This window comes from Phyllobates terribilis, unplaced genomic scaffold, assembly GCF_046119375.1.
Source record: "Phyllobates terribilis strain yellow unplaced genomic scaffold, ASM4611937v1 Scaffold_5__5_contigs__length_657084704, whole genome shotgun sequence".
NCBI lineage: Eukaryota > Metazoa > Chordata > Amphibia > Anura > Dendrobatidae > Phyllobates > Phyllobates terribilis.
Genome location: NW_027362765.1, coordinates 202,132,022 through 202,156,692, shown reverse-complemented (window position 1 = coordinate 202,156,692; position 24,671 = coordinate 202,132,022). Strand labels below are relative to the sequence as shown.

Genomic DNA, 24,671 nt, shown 5'->3' with positions numbered 1-24,671 from the left:
TATAGCCTGGGCAAACGCAGTACGGACGTGTTGCAAATCAAACTTGTGGAGTGGACACAGATGAAGGACCTCTGCGCCCTTCCGCACCCTTCTGCACATTTTAGAAATGGCTATTAAGATGGTTAGCACTGATGATGCCATCATCATCATCATCACTAGGGTTGAGCGAGTATGTTCTGTCCGAGTATGCTCGGGCCGAGCTCCGAGTATTTACAGCTGCTCGGTGATATGGTTGAATCGCTCCCGTGTGCATGATTTGCAACTGTTTGACAGTTTTATTACATGTGAGGAATGTGTAAGAAATAGACATTCCTCACAAGTAATAAAACTGTCAAACAGTTGCAAATCATGCACACGGGAGCGATTCAAACACATCACCGAGCAGCTGTAAATACTCGGAGCTCGGCCCGAGCGTACTCGGCGAAAGGGTTAATAGAACATACTCGCTCAACACTAATCATCACTATTCCCGTCATCCACATACTAGAGCACATATTGAATAGTCTGCGGGAGGAGTTGGTGTTCCCAGGGGAAGAGGAGGAAGCAGAGGAGGATGCAGAAGGGCTAACAATATCTCTAAGTTCTGGACTGTTGTCGCACAGTCGGTTGCCATGGGAGAGTGGATTACAGTGATGGGGGGGATCACGGTACCAGGCAAACTGGTACCCGCCACCAACACACTATTATAATAATAATTTTTATTTCTATAGCACCAACATTTTCTGCAGATCTTTACATTTTACACTATGGACTTGGACCTCATGAAGAGACCAACCCATGATCGCCTTTTTACAGCACTATCGGCAACATGATTGCTGCCCATTTTTGTTAGGGTTACAAATAGTGCTGACTACTGGGTTGACACTCTGTTCAATACACAGTCCAAGATTAAATTTTATTTATTATAACAGGCTAATTAAGGTCTGAAACCTTGGTCAAAGTTATCTGAGCACACAAATCTCCAAGGGAGCCCAAACTTTTGCATGCCAAAAGTCTCTCTGATTCTGTGTTACTTAAAAATAATAAAATAACAATTACAATAATGTCATTAACTATAAACATCACAAATCAACTTATTTGGTGACCCAGAAAATCGTAGCAACCAGAACAACACAGAGATCAGATTATTTATGGAGATTGGTAAATGGTGTAAAAAATGGCGTAATTTATTTTTTTCTCTATTAAACCCATAAAAATGTAATAAAAATGTAACGCTGAGGCCATGTTCAAATGTGGTGTAATTGCTGAGTTTTTTCTACTGATTTTTTTTCTGTACGTCCACATCAAATGATGCAATAACAATCTTTTCTGATTATTGCATGTTTGCGTGTTTCTTTTATGCGTTTTCTCCCTTTTTTTATGCATTTTTGGTAGAGATGTGAATCAGTGTTTTTAATGGTTATTTAATGGTACAGAAAAGCTTTGATTCTGCACTGAAAAAAAAATGCAGTTGCATTTTTATTTGCATTTTTTTCAAGCTCCACATAGAAGTTTATAGAGAAAAATAGCAGCAAAGCCGCACAGTACAACAGCATCTTTAGACACACCGAGGGCAGGAGATTTCATGAAATCATATCCACTTTGCTTGGACATTTAGACCATGTTCACATGTGGTGTAAATGCTGTGTATTTTCTGCTGCTTTCTATGCACAGAAATTCTGCTGTGTTTAACTGACCAAGTAAAGTGGAGGTGATTTCATGAAAACTGTGCGTTTAAAGACGCTGCTGAACTATCCGGTTTTGGTGCTTATTTTTTCTCTAGAGGCTGCCTGGAGCCTAAAAGCAACGCACGTAGAAAACTGCAGTTACTTTTATAAGTGCAGAATCATAGCTTTTTTCTGTACTATAAAAAAACACTTAAAACCACTGCTTCACATCTGCACCAAAAACGCAGCAAATAAGGGGGAAAACACATGAAAAATATGCAGCAAAAATGCAACAATATTGTTAGTTCCGTAGCTTGGTGCAGACACAGACTGCAGAAAACAAGAAACACAGTACTATGCAAAGTGTGAATACGACTTTACAGGCAGAAAATAGTCAGATGTCATATATTGAAGCTTATATAAAGATGAGAAAGTTCTGGCTGCCCTGACTATGAATGAGTGAATTAACAAAAAATAAATCCACAGTTCCCAAATAGAGATGAGCATGAAGTAGAAATGACATCACGCCAGCCCTGGCTAATCAAATGCCTCCTGTCTAGCCGCCAAGTACCTCTGACATGGATGCTGGACCGGAGTCCTGTGAATCGATCCACTCATCTCTAATCCCAAACATCTTGGATACAGTGGGCGTCTGCTGAATGTCCATCACTGCCACTGCCCACTCTGACATTTCCTTCTGGGAGTTGTCAAAATTTGCCCCAACACGCTATGGGTGCCGCATGATTTTTCCCTCTTTGTTCTTCAAACGTTGGGAGTTTTGTTAAAGGTTAATTAACAGAACTAGAAAAAAGGAATTGTTTCAGATGAGGCTAGATACTTTTGCCACATATGATGCACTTCGATTTTAAAGAGAACCTGACAGCTGATTCATGCTGCCCGATCCACAGGCAGCATGTAATCAGGTACCGCCTGCATGATTTCAGCCATATATATTTAACTCTGAAAAAGCCACCTTGGACCCACCTGTCCTAGCAGTCTTTCATGCAAGCATGGTCCCCAGCTGCTATTAAACTATGTTTTTCTCTGAAACGCTGCAATGCTTCAGAGTTAAAAAAAATACATGGCTGAAATCATGCAGCCAGTGTCTGATAAATGCTGCCCATGGATCGAGCAGAATTTATCAACTGTCTGGTTTCTTTTAGCTTTTGTTCCATTTCTAAAAGGCTGCAAAATTGTTGTATTTATAATTATGGATGCTGTATTTATCAGTAGAATATTTATGTGTCAACTCAACATTCTTTGCTAGTCTATGCAGTTGTTGTTTTTTGGTCTACTTTTGCTTCATCAATTTTTTTTTAAAATGCTCCAGGATCACAGATGCTTTATTGAAAGCTGATTCACATATAAAGATAAAAGGATCAGATGGGAATTCCTATACAATCTCTGGCTCAGTGGATGACATGGTTGCCTATACCAAGCTCACAGGTGAGTTTATTTTCTGTAGTTGGTAAGATTTTAACTGCATACATCTACTTGCCACACTTATGGCCTTGTGCTGTGTTATTACATGATGTGTCAGTGTTCTGAGCAAAGGGGTTATACAGCTGGGTGCACTTCCCATAAAAAGATATGCAGTGTATTGTTATGACAAGGAGCAGTCATAAAAGAGTAAACAGGGGGCCTGACGAAAAGTTTTAGACTGATTTCTGGTGTAACACTCCTTGAACTTCTGACTTTTTATGTTAGTCTCGACCAGCTCTGTCATAGTGGGAAAGGCTGGGGTAGGATGGGGCGTGGCTATGCCAGCCCAACAAATTAATCATTATTTACACCCAGGGCTGACATACATTTTTAGTGGTGGTGTAAGAGTAGTGGACTGTATTGCCACGTTCCTACTTACTGCCTAATGTGGAGAAGCTCAGCTCCTGAATTCCCTCCACACATGCGGACCCCTTCCAAGAAAGTTACTTTACATCCTAATGCAGGAATGGGTTAAGGGAATGTGTCAAGAGTTGTGACTTCTCTGAAGTGGACCTTCTAAATGTACGCCTGTTTGTCCCTAGTAGTGAAGCATACCTCCCAAAGGAATCCACGTGAAAGAGTGTATATAGAATCTAGTGTGTTCTAGGATTAAAAGACCATTTTCATTGCTTAAAATGGTCCTACACATCAAATCCAGTATAATATTTTAGTAAATAGTCTCACACAGACATAGTGCAAAAAGACTTTTATCAGGTAAAGGTATTTCAGTGATACTTATTCATAATTCCAAACATGAGCCCAAAAACAGTGCAAACCAAATGTACTAGTTGAAGGACTATATAAGATGGCCGTATCAATAGGACGCCCTGTCCTCCCTTCAGAAAGCCACATAATGAAAAAATGTGCATCAAATTCCACGTTTCAGTTATCAAGTTTACTGTTTGCCTCACATACAAAACATCACAAGTCTATAAACTTGCGTCCTTCAGGGAATTAATCAACCATGTGCCATCCATGCAGGAGACCTGGGGCACAGAACAATCGTGTGCCGATACTGCAGCTCTATTCTATGAACTGCCCCCTCTTTTATCAGGAACGTAGCTGCAACGTTTCCACATGCTGGTTCTTTCTGTGCCCTGTGTCTCCTGCTCTTGTGTTTTTGCTTTACTTTATTATATATAAAAAAAAAATAATAATTGTAAGGTGGATTTTGGTGTGCATTTATTCATTATATGGCTGCCTAAAAAAACAACATATCATAATCAGTAAAACTCTATGTTGCGGGCGCGATCGCCACCGGGTGTCAGCTGATTGTCACAGCTGACACCCGGTGCTATGTGCTGGGAGCAGTTCCGCACCGCTCCCAGCACATTAACCCCCCCAATGCTGCATTGTGGTGGCAAGGGGAGGTGATTGCGATACTCACCTCTCCTGCCGGCGTCCAATGCTGTCTGCCGCGGCTTCCCGGATGTTGCCATGACGACCCAATGTCGTCATGACAACATCCTGGTCACCAGACAGCAGGAAGATACTTTGGTCATGCGCAGTGCATGACCAAAGTATCTTCTGCATCTGCAGCGCTGACAGCCTGTATAGCACAAGGATGGTGCTCCATCCCTATGCTATACAGGCGATCAGAGTAAAAAAAAAGTGAAAGTCCCATAGTGGGACAAAGTATAAAAGTAAAAAAAGTGTTAAAAAATGAAAAAAAATTTGTAAAAATATAAAAAAAAAAATAATCCATCAAAAATATAATGTACCGATCAATAAATAATATTATGAAAAAAAACAAAACAATAAAAGTACACATATTTGGTATTGCTGCGTCCGGAACGACCTGACCTATAAAACTGTCCCACTAGTTAACCCCTTTAGTGAACACGGTAAAAAAAAATAAAAAAAACGAAGCAAAAAACAATGCTTTATCATCATACCACCAAACTAAAAATGGAATAACACCCGATCAAAAAGACGAATATAAATAAAAATGGTACCGCTGAAAACGCAAAAAACAAGCCGGCATCCATCAGCCGAAAAATAAAAAAGTTATAGCTCTCACAATAAAGCGATGCAAAAAAATAATTTTTTCTATAAAATAACTTTTATTGTGTAAAAGCGCCAAAACATAGAAAAACTATATAAATGTGGTACCCCTGTAAATGTACTGACCCGAAGAATAAAGCTATCTTATCAATTTTACCACACGTGGAACAGAATAAAAGAATAAAAAAAAAAAAAAAATTCCTGAATTGTTGTTTTTTGTTTATTCTGCCTCCCAAAAATCGGAATAGAAAGCGATCAAAAAATGTCACATGCCCGAAAATGTTACCAATAAAAACGTCAACTTGTCCCGCAAAAAACAAGCCATCACATAACTCTGTCGGCCTAAATATGGAAAAATTATAGCTCTCAAAATATGGCGATGAGAAAACTAGATTTTACAAAAAAAATGTGTCTTTTAGTGTGTGACAGCTGTCAATCATAAAAACCCGATATGATTCTGGTATCGCTGTAATCGCACCAAACCGAAGAATAAAGTCATCTAATCACTTATACCGCATGAGGAATGGCGTAAAAAATAAACTCTAGGGTTAGGGTTGGGCTAGGGTTAGGGTTGGGGTTGGGTTAGGGTTGGGGTTGGGTTAGGGTTGGGGTTGGGCTAGGGTTGGGATTTTTTTCAAAAGTAAAAAAAAAAAGATGACGATATGGTGACTAGTGTTGAGCGCAAGTGCTCGCTACTTGAGTTTGCATCGGGTGCTCGGGTATGCACTGAGTATCGCGGGTGCTTAAGTAACATGCGTGAGTCTCCGCCCTATATGCTTCGTGGCCAAAAAAACCTCGTGGGGATTGCCTGCCATGCACGAGCGATCCCCGCATGGTTTTTTTTGGGTGTCTAATAGCCGTGAAACATGTGGGCGAGGACTTGAGCATGTCACTCGAGCACCTGCGATACATGGTGCATACCTAAGTACCCGATGCAAACTCAAATAGCGAGCACTTGCACTCAAGACTAATGACAACTTATTCAATATGATGACCTAATGTTATCAAATTCTGTGTCGTACCTCTGGGTTCAAAATGTTCACTATACCCCTTGATAAAATCCTTGAGGGGTGTAGTTTCCAAAATGGGGTCACTTGTGGGGGATTTCCACTATTTACGCACATCAGGGACTCTCCAAACGCGACATGGCGTCCGCTCTCTATTCCAGCCAATTTTGCGATCAAAAAGTCACACAGTGCTCCTTCGCTTCAGAACTCTGACATGCGCCCAAACACTGTATTTTCCCCATATATGGGGTATTGGCGTACTCAGGAGAAATTGCACAAAGGTTTTTGTGGTCCATTTTCTCCTCTTACCCTTGTGAAAATAAAAAAATTGGGGCTAAAACATCATTTTTGTGGAAAAAGTTTGATTTTTTTATTTTCACGGCACCATGTTATAAACTTCTGTAAAGCACTTGGGGGTTCAGGGTGCTCACCACACATCTAGATAAGTTCCCTGAGGGGTATAGTTTCCAAAATGGTGTCACTTTTGGGGGGTTTCCACTGTTTAGGCACATCAGGGGCTCCCCAAACGCAACATGGCGCCTGGTCATTAACGTGCAAACCACCTTGGGGGGTAAAGGGGTTAAATGTATTGATTGAGAAAACCACTTTATTAATTTAGCGCCAAAGGTATTGGTTAAAGCTAACATACCATAATTTGTCAAAATCCTCACATGTATCTCTCCATCCTAGATTGTATCTTTCAGCAGATTCTCCACGACGAGCTACCTGGCAGCCAAATACTGAGTAAATTGGAACGCAGAAAACTGTATGTGTTTCTGGGTAAGACGAAGCCAACTGCACACACTGAGATTACCAAGGTGAGTTGTGTTATATGAATCCTTACACTTGTATAGATAAGTAAACTGAAAAGCCATGAATATAGAAATGGAAAATTGCTTTCACGGTTTAGTTTTTACTATTGCTCCAATGTAAATACAAAATAAAAAAAAATCTAAAAAAGGCTTGATTATAAAAAATGACGCAATTTTGTGCCTGCACCTGCTTTGCAGACCTATGTCTCTCTGATGTTAAACTGAAAGCGAACTCTGTTGTCCGGTCCCACAGTCAAGCTCCCTTCCATCTGTTTGTATTTTCTAAATTACACTAGGGAGGTCAGCAAAAATGTCTACACAGATGGAAAAACATTAATAATTATTGATTGTGTGTTATAGAAGGACCGTGAAAAGATGGAAGATGAACTGGCCGAGTTTAGTTCAGAGAAGCTGACTGCAGAAGATTTCAGAGTGGATGTAAGTCTGCATTTTTTATAGTGTGATAAATTAAACAATTTAAAAAACCTCTTTGCTTCCTGTGTTGTGCATACTTGTGTAATAACCCTGCAAATTGACTAGTACAATGCTAAGATCAAGTTGCATTTTTTAATTCCAAGTTTATATCCATTGCAATCATTACAGAGGTCTACAAAAAAATATTTTTAGGAATCATCACAGTTGACCTTGTACTTTTCTGAATCATTTTTTTGTTCTGATTTCAAAAATGTATATAGTTTTTCTATAGCAGGTATAGTTTCCACAGAGCAGCATCATTATTATAAGGTATAGGAAATATACTGGCGACATTAAGAAAACAGTAATCTACATATCAGAAAAAAATGCTTGACCTTACAAAACAGTTTCTATTGAACCAAAATAATTTCACATGCAAAATAGAAACCAAAATATGAGCAAAAATTAAAAGTACTTGACATTAGACTGTCGTTGATACGATTTTTCAGGGTTGTCCCTATATAACATCCAACAGTAATCTGCCATCATTGAGTTATTCAAAAAACCCTGGTAGCGGTGTTCCAATACTTTAATGTCCTGGTGAAACCGTTCACCTTGTTCATCACTTACATCCCTAAGATTTAGAGGGAAGAAATCTAAATGTGAATGCAAAAACTGCATTTTCAGAGACATGCGACATCCAAGACACTGGTATGCATTTAGCAGTTCCTCAACACCTTCAACATATTCTGGAGATTTATTTTTTCCTAAGAAGTTTTCACAGATCCACTTGAAGCTTTTCCAAGCTCTCAATTCCTTATCATTTAGAGTTCCTTCAAACACATCATCTCTCATAAACACTCTGATGTGAGGGCCAACAAATACCCCTTCCTTCAGTTTTTCTGGTGAAATGCTGGAGAATTTCTGTGAAATGTACTGGAACCCTTGTGAAATGGTCTTTGCCATGGCTTTCACAAAGCTTTTAATCAATCACAACTTTATATGCAGTGGAGGAAGAAAGATTTTTGTTGGAGCAACTAAAGGATTATGCTGTACATCGTGTCTACCTGGAGCATAGATGTTTCTCTGTCCCCAATCACGTTGAATATAATGCTCTACTTTATTTCTACTGCCCCATAAACACAAGAAGCAACAATATTTTGTGAAACCTCCTTACATTCCCATTAGCAGACCAATCACTTTCAAATCTCCACTGATATTCCATTGCTGATGCTTATATTGTATAGCATCCAAAATAACTGACAGATTTTCATAACTTTCCTTTAGATGACATGAGTGAGCAATAGGGAGTGATGGTTTCATACTTCCATTGTGAAGCAGCACTGCTTTCAAACTTCTCTGGATGAGTCAATAAACAATCGCCAATCTGCAACAAAATACTCTTGATTCAGTTCTTCAAAGAGGCCATTCACATTGTACCAGTACACCATTGGTCCATCAACTGTGAAAAATTGTGTTACACTGTTATTTCTCTTTCGGTAATAACACACTTTGACATCATCATGAAGAAGATTCGTCTGTTTCAACCTAGACGCAAGAAGTTTGGCTTTATCTTTTGACAATGACAGGTCTCTGAGGAGATCATTTAATTCATGTTGAGTAAGGCATTCTGGCTGCTCGGCTGCTCCATCTCATCCTATGTGATACACTGCATTGAGCACTGAACCTAATCCCATCAAGTGATACCCTCAGCTGAGGCCTGTATCTCATACCATCCTGAGAGATAAAGTCTGTTTATCTAATCCTGGATCATGATACAGTCAGCATAGCTAATCCCAACGTGTGATACAGTTCACATATCTAATCTCAGTGTGTGATTCACTCCACTGAGCCATGTATCTTATCTCAGTGCATGATATAGCCCGTTTGTCTAATCCTAGTGCCTGATGCATGCCATATATCTAATCTCTCCACATGATACAGTCCACATATCTAATCCCTGCATGTAATACAGACTGCCTTTCTAATGCCATTGCGTGATACAGTCTGCGTATCTAGTCCCAGCACATAATACAATTCATGGATCTAATGACAGAGTGTGATACAGTCTACAGTCTAATCCCAGCATGTGATACACTCGCCGAATCATTTATCTAATCCCACCGCAAGATACAGTCCTCGTATCTAATCCCAGTGCATAATACAGCACACAGCACCAACTAACAGAATTGCCGCTGCCAGCTATCCTCGGTGATGCTGTCTACATCTCAGTATCACTGGCAGTCACCAATAAAGTAGCTCCACACTGCGATCCTAAACTTCATCCTCCCTTATCCTTTTGCAAATGTCCAGAAGATGAGGGGAGAAGTTATGTCACACATGTGAGCGGATCCAGCCCACATTTACTGCTGTCATAATGCGAGCAGTATACCAGACTTTCATGGCAAATGTCAGCAGCTGCTCCCCCTAGTGTTTAACAGTGGAAAATATCAAAACTGTTTAAATTATTTTTCATAATTTATGCCATTAAAAAATGATAATATTAAAAAAAAAAAAAAAAAAACATACTTTACATTTTTTTCAATGGTTGAAGAAATTTTTTTTGATGACACATTCCCTTTAAATGCAAAGAAACTATTGACTTCAGTATGAAGGTGGTTCGAAGACCATCATTGGATTTATCTCCCATTTTGTCCAGTGCAGCAGAACGTCAGCTGTAACACACAGCTAACACCCATGAACGATGGTTCACATTCCGCTCCAGCACAACACAATTACAGCAGACATTGCCAAGGGGATAGTTGAGATTCATTCATGAGAGATGTGAGGTCTAATTTCAGTAATCTTTATTTATCTATTTATTTGTTGTCATTATCAATCCAGCCCGTTTCTATGGATTATGGACAGAAAGAGAAGAATCCAGTTGAAAATGTGCGTTTTTACTTGAAGAGTGATCTAAACAAAGCTGTAAAAATCGAAAAAAGTGAGGTAGGTATATAATCATTAGGTTAGTTGGTTGGTACACTGGTGAGTAAAGGATAGTGTTCTACAGAATTATTCCAGGACAATATAGGAGTGAATACTAGAGATGAGCAAAATAAATTTGACTAGTATTTTACAAAAATCTGTATTCGCCAATATGGATTTAGCAGAATGGCAGATGCTGGTCGCCCTTTGATTGAACCATGAAAGACCGTCAAGATGTTAATAATTTGAATTTTGCCTAATCAGCTCATCTTTAGTAGATACCAGTTCTACACCTGTGTGTAGACTAGATAAGTTTATAGTACAGATACATCCTGTGATGTCCCTCTCATTGTAGTTTTTTACTTTCCCTTTTCTTCTCTATTCCATCATGCTATCTTCCATCCACAACTCGTCTCTGTAGAATGTAAATATACTGAACATCAACTAATGAAAATCAGAAATTGTTTTGTTTTTGAATTGTGGTTCAACAGAAAATGTTTGAAAAACAAACTAATGTAATTGGACATGAACATAAATGATGGTACCCAAAAAAACCTGAAAATAATTTGATCTTAAACTAAGGTGTCCTGTAATTACCATCACAGGTGTCTACAAACTTGTACTCATTCAGTCTGCTTTTTTTGAAGGGTGAAAAGTAGTCACTGTGCTGTTTAGTATTATGGTGTGTACCACACTAAACATGGACCAAAGAAAGCAAAGGAGAGAGTTGTCTCAGGGGATTAGAAAGAAAATCATAGACAAACATGTTAAAGGTAAAGTCTAGAAGACCATCTCCAAACAATATGTTCCTGTGACTACAGTCAGGGCCGGCTCCAGGTGTTCGTGGGCCCCTTTAACACATACCACGATTCATGATGCCCATATAGTGCTCCATACAGTATAACTGGTCTCATATATTGCTCTATTCAGTATAACGGGCCCCATATATTGTTGCATTCAATATACCGGGCCCCATATATTGCTACATTCAGTATAACTGGCCTCATATATTGCTCCATTATGTATAATGGGCCCCATACAGTGGATAAATGAAGCGTATAGGAAAAATATGAAACTCACAGAAAATACACATAAAACTACTTAACTACTTTATTAATATTATGTTAAAAACTAATAGAAAAAAACTCCCAAAATAGCAAATATAGTGTGCACCTGCAAATTGGGGTAATGAAAGAGTGGGGGAAGGGGTAAAACACTGACCCTACGTTGGCCCCTACCTATTTGCGGAGGTTGGCACCCTCTTGAAACGCCTGTGGCGCCCCCGCTCCTCGGCGGCTCTCCCCAACTCACCCTCTTAAGCCCTAGTCAAATCAAGGCAATAGGGGATATAGGATACCAGGTGACTAACCCACAATTCCTGGATACAGCAGACAAAAGTAATACACCTAACACACCACTACAACTCGGTGTAAGCAAGAAGTCAAAATATAGTAGTTAGTCAAATGTTTGGACATGGTATAGAGTGGTAGATGACACTGTACTGCCATTTGGCGCCACCTCCAACCTGATATTTGATTGAGGGGATGCATGGGGAACTTTACTGTTGATACCATCAGGAGCGGGGGCGCCACAGGCGTTTCAAAAGGGTGCCAACCTCCGCAAATACGTAGGGACCAGAGTAGGGTCAGTGTTCTCCCCTTCCCCCACTCTGTTTCATTACCCCAATTTGGGGGTGCACACTATATTGGCTATTTTGGGAGTTTTTTTCTATTAGTTTTTAAAATAATATTAATAAAGTAGTTTTATGTGTATTTTCTGTGAGTTTAATGTTTTGCCCCATACAGTGCTCCATCCAGTATAATGGATCCCATACAGTGCTCCAAACATTAAAAATAAACAAATATTCACCTGTTCCCGTTCCCCCGCTGCACAGAAGACGCGTTGTAGTGATGCCACAGAGTTCAGACTCGGGGGGAGTGATGGGAGAGGGAGCGTTAGCAAACGCTAACTCTCCCATCATTGTTTTCAACTGTATTGGCATCCAGGATGCCAAAATAGTTGAAAGTACAATCCGTGGGTGACCCGGTGCCACCTCTGGCACCGGGCCTCCTGGCTCATGGGTCCCATAGTGGCCCACCCACCCCCCGTTTGTCCAGGGCCCAGGCACTTGCCCAGGTTCGCCGGGTGATGACACCGAATCTGACTACAGTTGCACATTTATTCAGAAGTATATAGTCTATGGGACTGTAATCAACATCTCTGGACGTGGCTGTATGAGGAAAATTGATGACAAATTGAAGAGATGGATAATACAAATGGTAACCAGAGTCCAGAACAACTTCCAATGAGATTAGAGACGAACTCCAAGGTGTACATCAGTGTTAGATCGCAGCATCTGTCACTGTCTTGGCCGAAGTGGACTTCATGGAAGACAACAGAGCATGAATCCATTATTGAAAGCAAAAAATTAAAAAGCAAATTTGGAATTTGTCAAAATGGAATTTGCCAAGCCACAAAGCTTTTGGGAGAATGTCCTTCGGACAGACATGACAAAACTGGAGCTTTTTGGCAATTTACATCAGCTCTATGTTCACAGTAGCAAAAATGAAGCAAGCAAAGAAAAGAACATTGTATCTACTGTGAAACATAGAGGAGGCTCGATTATGTTTTGGGGCTGCATTGCTGCAACTGGCACAGGGTGTCTTGAATATGTGCAAAGTTCAATGAAATCTCAAGACTAAGGCATTCTGGAGCGATGTATGTTGTCCAGTGTCAGAAAGCTTGTTCCGAGTTGAGGGTCATGGATCTTCCAATAAGGTAATGACCCAAATCACACAGCTAAAAACATCCGAAAAATAGCTAATTGCAAAACATTTAACTATTCTGAAATTACTCCTATGAGCCCTGATCTAAATCATATTGAACATCTGTGAAAGGTGCCTGCAATCTGGAGAAGGCACCTTCACATCTGAGACAGCTGAAGCAGTTTGCTCACGAGGAGTGGGCCAAAATACCTGTGGATAGTCCCATTGACAGTTACAGAAATCGTTTGCTTGCAGTGACTGCCTCAAAAGGTTGTGCAATAAAATATTGAGTTAAGAGTACCATCATTTTTGTCCAGGCCATTTTCATTAGTTTTTTTTTTATTATTTTTCTATTGAACCAAAATTCAAAAGCAAAGTCTAATTTTCATTAGCTGATGAAAATTCAGTAAATTTGAATTTAAAATTTGTAAGTTTGTCTTACTTTAACAAAAGGGTGCCAACAATGTTGTGCATATGTGTATAACCATCCACAGTTCCCTAGACATTAATAATACCCATCCGTGATCAGGGGTGGACATACCGCCAGTTCAGCTGTATCAGGACCCAGAGGTGTAGGTGGGCCCGCCAACAACGGTGCCTACTTCAGTTGGATGTGCACCCAAAGACGAACATCTTGCTGAATGTATTGCAGCACAGAGACCCGCCAGCTTCTTGTGCTGCAATACATGGCGCCAGCCAATCAGAGACCAGCAGCTGACGTCAGCACTTTGCTGCCGGCTCCTGCACCGGCTACTGAAGAGGACACCGCACGGCGTGGGAACGCAGAAAGGTAAGAATAATTTTTTATTTTTTTTCTTATTTGTTGAAGAATAACATGGAACATTATTACTAAAATGGTCCCAGGATGGGGGACATGATACCGTGAAGGGCTCAGTATGGGGGACATTTTATAAAAAAGAGCCCACAATGAAGGACATTATTATAGGGTGGGGGACATTATACCAGGATGTGGGTCATTATTATATTGGAGCAAACACATATGTCTTTATAAGATATAGAATGCTACAACGGCCCATAAATCTGATCAACATGCAGTTGGGGCCAGATCCAAATTTTACCTGATAGCATCCTCTACCACCCCCCAATTCATTATATGACCCTGATAACATCTTTGCCCAACCCCTAATTTAAAATCACAATCTCCTATGAATGCCAGCTACAGCCTGGCTGTCATGGCAACCCATTGGTGCCCCGTGATCATATTATGGGCCTGCCAATGGACACGTGGAATGATGCGCCCCCCTACCAGCACGTGACAGTGGCATTTAACATGTTAACAGCTACGGGCAGAGCTCTGATTAATCCGCGACTGTTAGCTGATATAGTCAGCCATTATGTGCCTCTATCATCTTGTTGCATGGTTCATTCTGCGTGTCACTAAAACGATGCAAATACAGTTTCATCAAGTTTTACTACTTTTACTGGTTTTGTGCCACCATAACATTTTAGTTTTTCTAGTAATAAAGCTACAGTATGTGAAAGCTTGTTTTTTTTATGGATGATTTGACTATTTCATTTGTACAATTTGTTTTTTTTTTTATTTTTTTCATCACATTTTATTCCGTTTTCTTTGGGAGGCAGAATGAACAATTCTGGCATTTTTGAGGTGGTCAATCATGCATATTAAACAACATGATAATTTTATAGATTGAGTTCTAAAGATGTGGCAAATCAAATTCTATATATATATTTTTTTATATATCAATCATTTTTTTATTTGAAAAAAAGTTGTTGTTTTTTTACCTTTTTATGTATTCTAAAACATTTTAAGCTCCTATTCTGATTTTATTTGGAAGTCCCACTGCGAAATTTGATCATGCAATTGCTAGATTGCTCAAATATTATAGTTCTTTACTTCTGTATTACAGAGTATTTTGCCCTCAGAGTAATGGAAACATCTCAGACCTGAACGCTTGGCTGAAAGCTGCCATGATAAGTCATCAGCATCCTACAATTGCATTGCAGAGGAAAAAAAGGGGAGCTGGGGTGACAGAGGGAGCCCCTTTCTCTAATTGCTTAGTTGCAGTGGTATGAGAGCATTGCAAAATCATATTTTTTTTCACAAAGCTGGTCAACTTGAGCCATTTGAGATCAGTTGAGCCTAAAGAAAAGGTGTGAAGACCCGGGGTCTTCTGTGGACGTAATGCTACTCATACAACACAGGATGAGGGTAAAAACAGCGTGGCAATACTTTATTGAATCACCAAGCGGACAATAAACACATAGAACCGTCCCAGCAAATACCCAAGATGGTACAACATTACACAGTCTCACCCTTCTGCCCGCCTGAGATAGAACAGCTGTGACTTTGGGACTTCCAGGGCCAACTACCTCAACCAGTGGAAGCTAGCAGTCCATCGAGATACAAGGCTAGGAGACTCGAGAGTCTCACCCTGGCCTCTCCGAGAGTTTCCAAGGGGCTAGGTGACCAGTGGGTCCCAATCTGGCTTCTCCGAATGTCTCCATATGTTCCAGTTGACTGGTGGGTCCTCCTGGCAACACGAAACAACATATCCATGGGGCCAGGTGACTTCATCGTCCCAACCTGGTCTCCCCATAAGTATCCATGGTCTTTCTGATGCTAAATGGAGCAAATCCATATCTTTTCAGTCAGGGCCGATACCCTTAGGCCGGAATCATGTAGAATCCAAATCTGTGTATCTTTAGGTAACATCCATGCTTCCAAGCTGATGGTCTCAGTCTGTGTGTCCTCTTGCTTCTCCTTGATTCTCTGCTCCAAGTCTCTTTTCAGCAGGATAGATAAACCCTTTTTCTATTTACATATAAAGGTCATCAGTCACAGGTTGGGGTTAGGGAGGGCATTACTCACATGGCTCAGCTCTCATTGTTTGAGCTAATCTATTTACATAGTTGGTATAGTAGGGGCTCTTTAAATCAACAATCAGGATTAATGGTCTGTTTTAGTAGCCTGTGTTAATCAACCAAAGAAGATCACAGGTTAAAAAGTCAACAAAAAAATAAAGGTACACTGCTGTTGCCATCAGAAAGTATGTCTGGCATAATTAAGATTTTACGCTGTATCGTCACAAAAGGTAAGGAAGACCATTAAAAATAACCCTGCTAAATGGCTTCTACAACAAAGAAATAGCAAACAATATTCACTGACATAATACATTTGGATACATATGTTATAATGTGTTTGCATTTACAGGTTTCACGCATTCTCCCTACAAATTTTCAAGAGCAGATCCTCCGTGTCTACTGTACAAAGACTGACAAAAAGAGTGTGGAAGCTGCTAAAGATTGTTTTGAGAAATGGCGCAGGGTATGGTAATTTAAAGCTAGGAATGTAATTTAAAGTTCCAGGTATTTTTGGTTCCCAAAGATGCTTTAGGCTATGTGCACACAACATCTTTTTATAGCAGATTCTACCTGAATTCTGCATAAAAAAGCACCGCAAAACTGCAACAAAAAATGAACATAATGTACAGCAGTGTAAAAATGACATGTTCTGTCTTTTGTTACTTCTCAAAAGTAGCAGAATGTGTATTCCTCAGTAGACTTCTGGTAGGAAGCATCTCACTAGTAATAGTTTAAATTATATAAAAAAGGGTGCAAACACAACAGCAAAACCTCAGCGAGTGCACCTATCAAAGACGTCCTATGCATATACCCTCTTATACATATAAAGACTCTAAGGTCTTATGTAGGCTTTTTTTTATTTTGATTGAGTTGATAAAGAACAGAAAGAAACAAATCTTTCAGCATTCAGTCTTAAAATAAAAAAAATAAAAAAACACTGCACCAAACAATTCTGTGTGACACACTATATGGTAATTACCCCTGAAGCGATATCTGGGTGGTGCCATTGAGGTGAAAAGTCATGCAGTGCCAATTCACCTCTAGGCTTGATTGACATTCCATATTGCAGAATACGTAATTCCAAGGCCTAATTCACATGTCACTTTTTCACACACGCGTGTTTTTTTTCACGGATCGCACTCGTACCTATGACAAACTATGGGGCTGTTCACATGTCAGATTTTTTTCTCGGACCGAGTGGTCCATGCAAAACCTTGGAAACATGCCTGATACTGATCCAAGTGTCCGATCAAACTTGGCAATGCAAGTCTATGAAACAATCTGACAGCATTCAGATGCCATTTGTGTGCTGTCCGTTTTTCAGCTAGATGGGAGAAGGGTGAGAAACTTTTTTTTTTCCTCATCAATGAAAAAACTGATAAATCTGATTAAACTGATTGAAAAGTTTTTCTTGTCGAAAAAAACGTACATCTGAATGAGGCCTTAGCTCTAGCAGCATCAGGTGCATGTGCAATGAAGGAAGATATACGGGAATCAGCTTCATCTATGCACTTCACATGCGGCAGATGTCCTTACACCTGCCAAACACCCAGATGAGAGGTAATTACGGTACCATATAAAATGTACATTACTAATATACTTTCATTTTTTTAATTAATGTGAAAATGCACACTTTATAAGGGGACATGTTGGCAACACTATTGCAAAGCAGTAATTTGCTATCAAAGTGTTTTAGGGTAGGAAAGTCAAGTGATGGGTTCCCTTAAAAACATAAAATGTGGGCAACCTATAGCCAGCAATAAAGGAAGAATAAGAGCTTACTGGATCGTGTGTAAATTGAGGTAAACAGTAATTACACTGATTTTTTTTATTTTATAAATCAACAGTGCATGTGAGCATAAACTTTATAATACATCTTATTAGAAAAAAAATGCCCGTTTCCGGTTATCAGTCACTTTATTTCTCCCTGCAGTGATTGTTCACATAAAAAAATTGTTTAATTCTGGCTACAACAGAGGTGCACAACCTTTTGATGTCCCGAGCACCAAATTTTGTGATTGTACCATGAGGGCCGGCTCATGGTTTTTATGGGCCCTGGGCGAAAGAGTCTCAGTGGGCCCCTTTAACACATACCACAATTCATGATGCACAGATACCGCAGAGAATATATATATATATATATATATATATATATATATATATATATACACATACAGTATATATATATATTAGTACAGGGCCAAAGATTTCACTTCTTACATTACATGAGTGATATCTATTGTAAATTCTACAATAGCTCAGAAACCGGCGAATTCTCTCAACGCACAGTGCAGACCGGACAGTATAATCCTCCATACAATATTATGGGCACCATATATTGCTCCATGCAGAATACTGGTCCCGATATAACGCTCCATACAGGATACTGGTCCCCATATAACTCTCCATACAGGATACTGGTCCCCATATAACTCTCCATACAGGATACTGGTCCCCATATAACGCTCCATACAGGATACTGGTCCCCCTATAACGCTCCATACAGGATACTGCCCCCTATATAACGCTCCATACAGGATACTGGCCCCCACATAATGCCCCATGCAAGATGTCACCCCCCCTTATAATGCCCCATGCAGGATGTCACCTCTCCCCCCATATAATGCCCCATGCAGGATGTCACCTCTCCCCCCCATATAATGCCCCATGCAGGATGTCACCTCTCCCCCCCCCATATAATGCCCCATGAAGGATGTCACCTCTCCCCCCCCCATATAATGCCCCATGCAGGATGTCACCTCTCCCCCCCATAAAATGCCCCATGCAGGATGTCACCTCCCCCCCCATATAATGCCCCATGCAGGATGTCACCTCTCCCCCCATATAATGCCCCATGCAGGATGTCACCTCTCCCCCCCATATAATGCCCCATGAAGGATGTCACCTCTCCCCCCCCATATAATGCCCCATGTAGGATGTCACCTCTCCCCCCCATAAAATGCCCCATGCAGGATGTCACCTCTCCCCCCCATAAAATGCCCCATGCAGGATGTCACCTCTCCCCCCATATAATGCCCCATGCAGGATGTCACCTCTCCCCCCCATATAATGCCCCATGCAGGATGTCACCTCTCCCCCCCCATATCATGCCCCATGCAGGATGTCACCTCCCCCCCCCAAATAATGCCCCATGCAGGATGTCACCTCTCCCCCCCCATAAAATGCCCCATGCAGGATGTCACCTCTCCCCCCCATATAATGCCCCATGCAGGATGTCACTCCCCCCCCACATAATGCCCCATGCAGGATGTCACCCCCCCATATAATGCCCCATGCAGGATGTCACCCTCCCATATAATGCCCCATGCTGGATGTCACCTCTCCTCCCCATATAATGCCCTATGCAGGATGTCACTTGTCCCCCCCATATAATGCCCCATGCATGATGTCACTTGTTCCCTCCCCATATAATGCCCCATGCAGGATGTCACTTGTTCCCCCCCACCATATAATGCCCCATACCTCCATACATATAAAGAAAAAAAAAATCAAGTACTCACCTCACTTTGAACCTGCTGCCGCTGCTCCGGACTCCTCAGCGTCGCCAGCGTCTTCCCACTCTGCGCTGCCTGTGACGGCTCAGGAGAGAGCGCGGTGGAAACACGTCACCGCGCCCTCTGACCTGAGACGTCACAGCACAGCAGCCGCGGAAGAGACCGGAGCTGCTGCGGAGGCACGGGGAGAGGTAAGTATTGTGCCGGCTGCCGGGGCCCTGAGCACGCGGGGGGGAGGGGTGTGGAGACACTGACACCGGCACTGCCCCGCTCGTCGGTCCCATAGCGCGCCGGGGCGCCCGACGGTGAGTGGGCCCCCCCTCCTGCTCAGGTGCTCCGGGTGCTGACGCCGGCCCTGTGTACCATTCCCAAGGGCCACATAAAATTTAAAGTAGTATTCTGATATGAGGTATATACAGTGGTGTGAAAAAGTGTTTACCCCCTTGCTGATTTCTTATTCTTTTGCATGTCACCTCTCCCCCCATATAGTGCCCCATGCAGGATGTCACCTCTCATTCTTTTGCATGTTTGTCACACTTAAATATTTCAGATCACAAAACAAATTGAAATATTAGACAAAAGTAACACAAAATGCAGTTTTTAAATGAAGGTCTTTATTATTAAGGGAAAAAGAAATCCAAACCTATAGGGCCCTGTGTGAAAAAGTGATTGCTCCCTAAACCTAATAACTGGTTGGGCCACCCTTAGCAGCAACAACTGCAATCAAGCGTTTGTGATAACTGGCAATGAGTCTTTACAACGCTCTGGAAGAATTTTAGCCCACTCATCTTTGCAAAATTGTTGTAATTCAGCCACATTGGAGTGTTTCCGAGCATGAACCGCCTTTTAAAAGGTCATGCCACAGCATCTCAATCGGATTAAGGTCAGGACTTTGACTAACCCACTCCAAAGTCTTCATTTTGTTTTTCTTAAGTCATTGCCGGTGTGTTTTGGATCATTGTCCTGCTGCATAACCCAAGTGTACTTCAGCCTGAGTACATAAACAGATGGCCGGATATTCTCCTTCAGGATTTTTTGGTAGACAGCAGAATTCATGGTTCCATTTACCACAGCAAATCTTCCAGGTCCTGAAACGGCAAAACAGCCCCAGACCATCACAATACCACCACCATATTTTACTGTTGGTATGATGTTCCTTTTCTGAAATGCTGTGTTTCTTCTACGCCAAATGTAATGGGACATACACCTTCCAAAAAATTCAACTTTTGTCTCAGTCCACAGAGTATTCTCCCAAAAGTCTTGGTAATCATCAAGATGTTTTCTGGCAAAATTGAGATGAACTTTTATGTTCTTTTTGCTTAGCAGTGGTTTTCATCTTGGAACTCTGCAATGCATGCCATTTTTGCCCAGTCTCTTTCTTGTGCTGGAGTCATGAACACTGACCTTAACTGAGGCAAGTGAGGCCTGCAGTTCTTTGGATGTTGTTGTGGGGTCTTGTGTGACCCTCTTAGATTAGTCGTTACTGCGCTCTTGGGGTACTTTTGGTCAGCCGGCCACTCCTGGGAAGGTTCACCAGTGTTCCATGTTTTCGCCATTTGTGGATAATGGCCCTCACTGTGGTTGGGTGGAGTCCCAAAGCTTTATACATGGCGTTATAACCTTTTCCAGATTTAATTTATTAAGTTTGAGTTCCATACAGTGGCTCGCTAAAGTATTCACCCCCTTTGCATTTTTTGTGTTTTGCTAACTCACAACCTGTTCACTGTTTTGTTTTTTGGAGGGTTTGCATCAGTTCATGTAAAGAACATGCCTACAACTGTGAACATTTGGTTTTATTTTTATTGTGAAGCAAACAACAAATAACTGAAAACTTCAGTGTGCATAACTATTCACCCCCCAAAAGTCCGTACTTTGTAGAGCTTCCTTTTATGGCAATTACAGCTGCAAGTCGCTTTGGATACGTTTCTATGAGCTTTCCACATCTGGCCACTGGGATTTTTGCCCATTCCTCAAGGCAAAACTGGTCCAGCTCCTTCAAGTTAGGTAGTTTCCTCTGGTGAACAGCAATCTTCAAGTCTAACCACAAATTCTCAATTGGATTAAAGTCTGAGCTTTGACTGGGCCACTCCAAAACATTTACAAGTTTTACCTTAAACCACTCGAGTCTTGCATTAGTGATATGCTTGGATCATTGTCTTATTAGAAAGTGAACCTCTGTCCCAGTCTCAAGTCACTGACCAGCTGGAACAGGTTTGATCAAGAATATCACTATATTTTGCACCATCCATCTTCTCCTTGACTTTGACTATTTTCCCCGTCCCTGCTGCCGAAAAACATCCAAACAGCATGACGCTGCCACTACCATGTTTCACTGTGGGGATGAGGTTCTTAGGGTGATGAGCTGTGTTGGTTTCGTGCCAGACATAGCATTTACCTTGGTAGCCAAAAAGTTCAATTTTGGTCTCATCTGACCACAGCTCCTTCCCCCAATACATTTGGGGAGTCTTCCACATGTTTTTTGGCAAACTCAAAATGAGCCTTACAATTTTTGTGTGTAAAAAAAGGCGCTTTTTTCTGGCCAATCTTCCATAAGGGCCACCCTGATGGACTGTATGGCTTATTGTGGTCATATAGATAGATACTCCAGTCTCTGCAGCTCCTTCATGGTTACCTTTGGTCTATGTGCTGCCTCCCTGATTATTGTCCTCTTTGCCCGGGCTGAGTGTTTCAGTGGGCGGTCCTCTCTTGGCAGGTTTGCTGTGGTACTATGTCCTTTCCCTTTTGTGATAATGGATTTGATGGTGCTCTGGGGATCATCAGAGATTGGGATATTTTTTATAGCCAAACCCAGACTTGCACATCTCAACAACTTTGTCCCTGACTTGTTTGGAGACCTTCTTGGCCTTCATGGTGTTGTTTGGTTAATGGTGCCTCTTGTTTAATGGTGTTGCAACCTCTGTGGCCTTTCAAAAAAGGTGTGTATATGCTGACAGACCATGTGACACTTAGATTGCACACAGGTGGACTTCCTTTCACTAAGCATGTGACTTATGAAGGTAATTGCTTGCACCAGAAATTTGTAGGGGCTCCTTAGCAAAAAGGGATGAATACATACAGTACAGACCAAAAGTTTGGACACACCTTCTCATTTAAAGATTTTTCTGTATTTTCATGACTTTGAAAATTGTACATTCACATTGAAGGCATCAAAACTATGAATTAACACATGTGGAATTATATAGTTAACAAAAAAGTGTGAAACAACTGAAAATATGTCTTATATTCTAGGTTCTTCAAAGTAGCCACCTTTTGCTTTGATGACTGCTTTGCACACTCTTGGCGTTCTCTTGATGAGCTTGGTGGTCTGTACTGTATGCGCATGTCAATTTTTAGTTATTTTATCCCATAAATGTAATTATTGCCTACATTCTCTCACTTCACCAACTTAGTACTGATGCATCACACAAAAATCAGATTACAAAAATATTTAAACACAGGTTGTAATGTAAAAAAAAAAAAAAATAGGTAAAAAGCCAAGGGGGGAGAATACTTTCACAAGCCACTGTATATAGAATTTGTACTACTGAACACAAAGAGGTGCCTTTGCTCCCCTTTTAAGCAGTAAAGAAAAAAGGGATGAAGATGACCACAGAATGAGTGTAACTATGCCCATTTTATGAATGTTACTGAACACAGAAGAATCTGAGATAGCTGGGGGCCAGAAAGAATGGTATTGTGGGCTTCATGTACCCCCCAGGGGCCACAGGTTGTGCAACCCTAGTCTACAATCTATCTGCGGTGAAGGATCAAATTATAACTTTTGAGTTCTGACTATAAATGCATACGGAGAGGGGAAATGGAGAAGCTGGAGGGAGAAGGAGCCCCATAGATCACACTCCAGGCCAGACAAAGCTCACAGGAGGCAGTGGCTCTATGAGTATTAACACTATGAAAGGCAGCAATAGGCTATGCATGTAGTATAACATTTCTGTGTTATTTATGAGATAACCCCTCTTCCTAGAAATTAAGTCTGCACATTTCTGTTTCAGAACCGTGAAGAGGACTAATTTAATCTTGCCATACTTCACATGGATTGCAGTGCCCAAAGGTGACTGCAGAAGTCAACATTTATTCAACTCTGTATTTAGTAGTTTAGCATGTGAATCAAGAACAGGCTCTACATACATTATATGACATGGTCTTTTAGAATGATTACATGTAGGATATACAATATACACAAATATATAGAAGCTTCTAAGTTGATTCATGAGTATATGAAAATTGATGCTCTTGATATTGCACCAATGTAGAGATATACGCTTACATTGAAAATATAGCAGGTGGCTCTCAGATAGGTTAAGTAGTGGCAGTAGTAGTAGTAAAAGTATTTATTTTTCTATATTCAGACTTGTCGGTATATACGCAAAGAGTGATTACATGGATAACATGGAGTTAGTCCTGCTTTGTGAAATATAGCCTATAAAGAAACATGGGTTGCTATAAGTATACAACATCTTTTTGCTTGTGTAACCAGAGTCTCTCTCATTAGAAAATGTTAGTGACATCCATGTAAACTCATCTATTCTTTGGTTTAGAAAATGACATTATAAAGTCTAAGAAATCAAATTGTAAAAGTAGCAAATAAAGATTTACATTATCTTACCAAGCAATGGTTGTGTGGTTGTCGTTATTGAGTCCTAGTGTGGAGTATTAAATGGTGACCAGAATTTTACAATTTTACTTAAAATTGTTCCCTCTCTTCATATAATTAGCGCATTTCTCCTACAAAACCCAAACACTTCTATGCTATGGTTGTAAGCACTGCCCCTCAGGTAGTGCCACCTTTACAGTTTGTGAAAAAAAAATGAACATTTAACTTTTTTTTTTTTCACAAAATTTTTTTACTTTAGACCCACATATTTTTATTTTTACAAGTGTAACTGGAATTGTTGTACAATTTCTAGTGAGTATACTGATACCCCATATGTGGGGGAAAACTATTGTTTGGGTGCATGGCCGGGCTCAGAAAGGAAGGAGCGGCGTTTGAGTTTTTGAACGCAAAATTGGCTGGAATCGAGAGCGGACGCCATGTCGCATTTGGAGAGCCCCTGATGTGCCTAAACAGTGGAAACCCCACACAAGTGACCCCATTTTGGAAACTAGACCCCTGAAGAAATTTATCTAGACATGTGGTGAGCACCTTGAACCCACAGGTGTTTCACAAAATTTTACAACGTTGAACTTTGAAAATGAAACAAAAACTTGATTTTTTTTTTACAAAATGTTGTTTTGG

The 24,671-nt window shown here is 40.7% G+C and overlaps 1 protein-coding gene across 2 annotated transcripts in view; it reads left to right on the top strand.

Moving 5' to 3' along the window:
* Positions 1-24,029, top strand: part of LOC141272722 (deoxynucleoside triphosphate triphosphohydrolase SAMHD1-like) — a 203,678-nt gene extending 179,649 nt beyond the window's left edge. For both annotated transcript variants that reach the window (XM_073683726.1, XM_073683725.1), the window contains 6 exons: positions 2,977-3,092; positions 6,830-6,957; positions 7,312-7,389; positions 10,210-10,314; positions 16,252-16,365; positions 23,428-24,029. In XM_073683726.1, the coding sequence (XP_073539827.1) occupies positions 2,977-3,092; positions 6,830-6,957; positions 7,312-7,389; positions 10,210-10,314; positions 16,252-16,365; positions 23,428-23,445 (559 nt within the window). In that variant the 3' untranslated portion in view covers positions 23,446-24,029. The remainder of the gene's footprint in view (positions 1-2,976; positions 3,093-6,829; positions 6,958-7,311; positions 7,390-10,209; positions 10,315-16,251; positions 16,366-23,427) is intronic.
* The last annotated feature ends 642 nt before the right edge of the window (positions 24,030-24,671 follow it).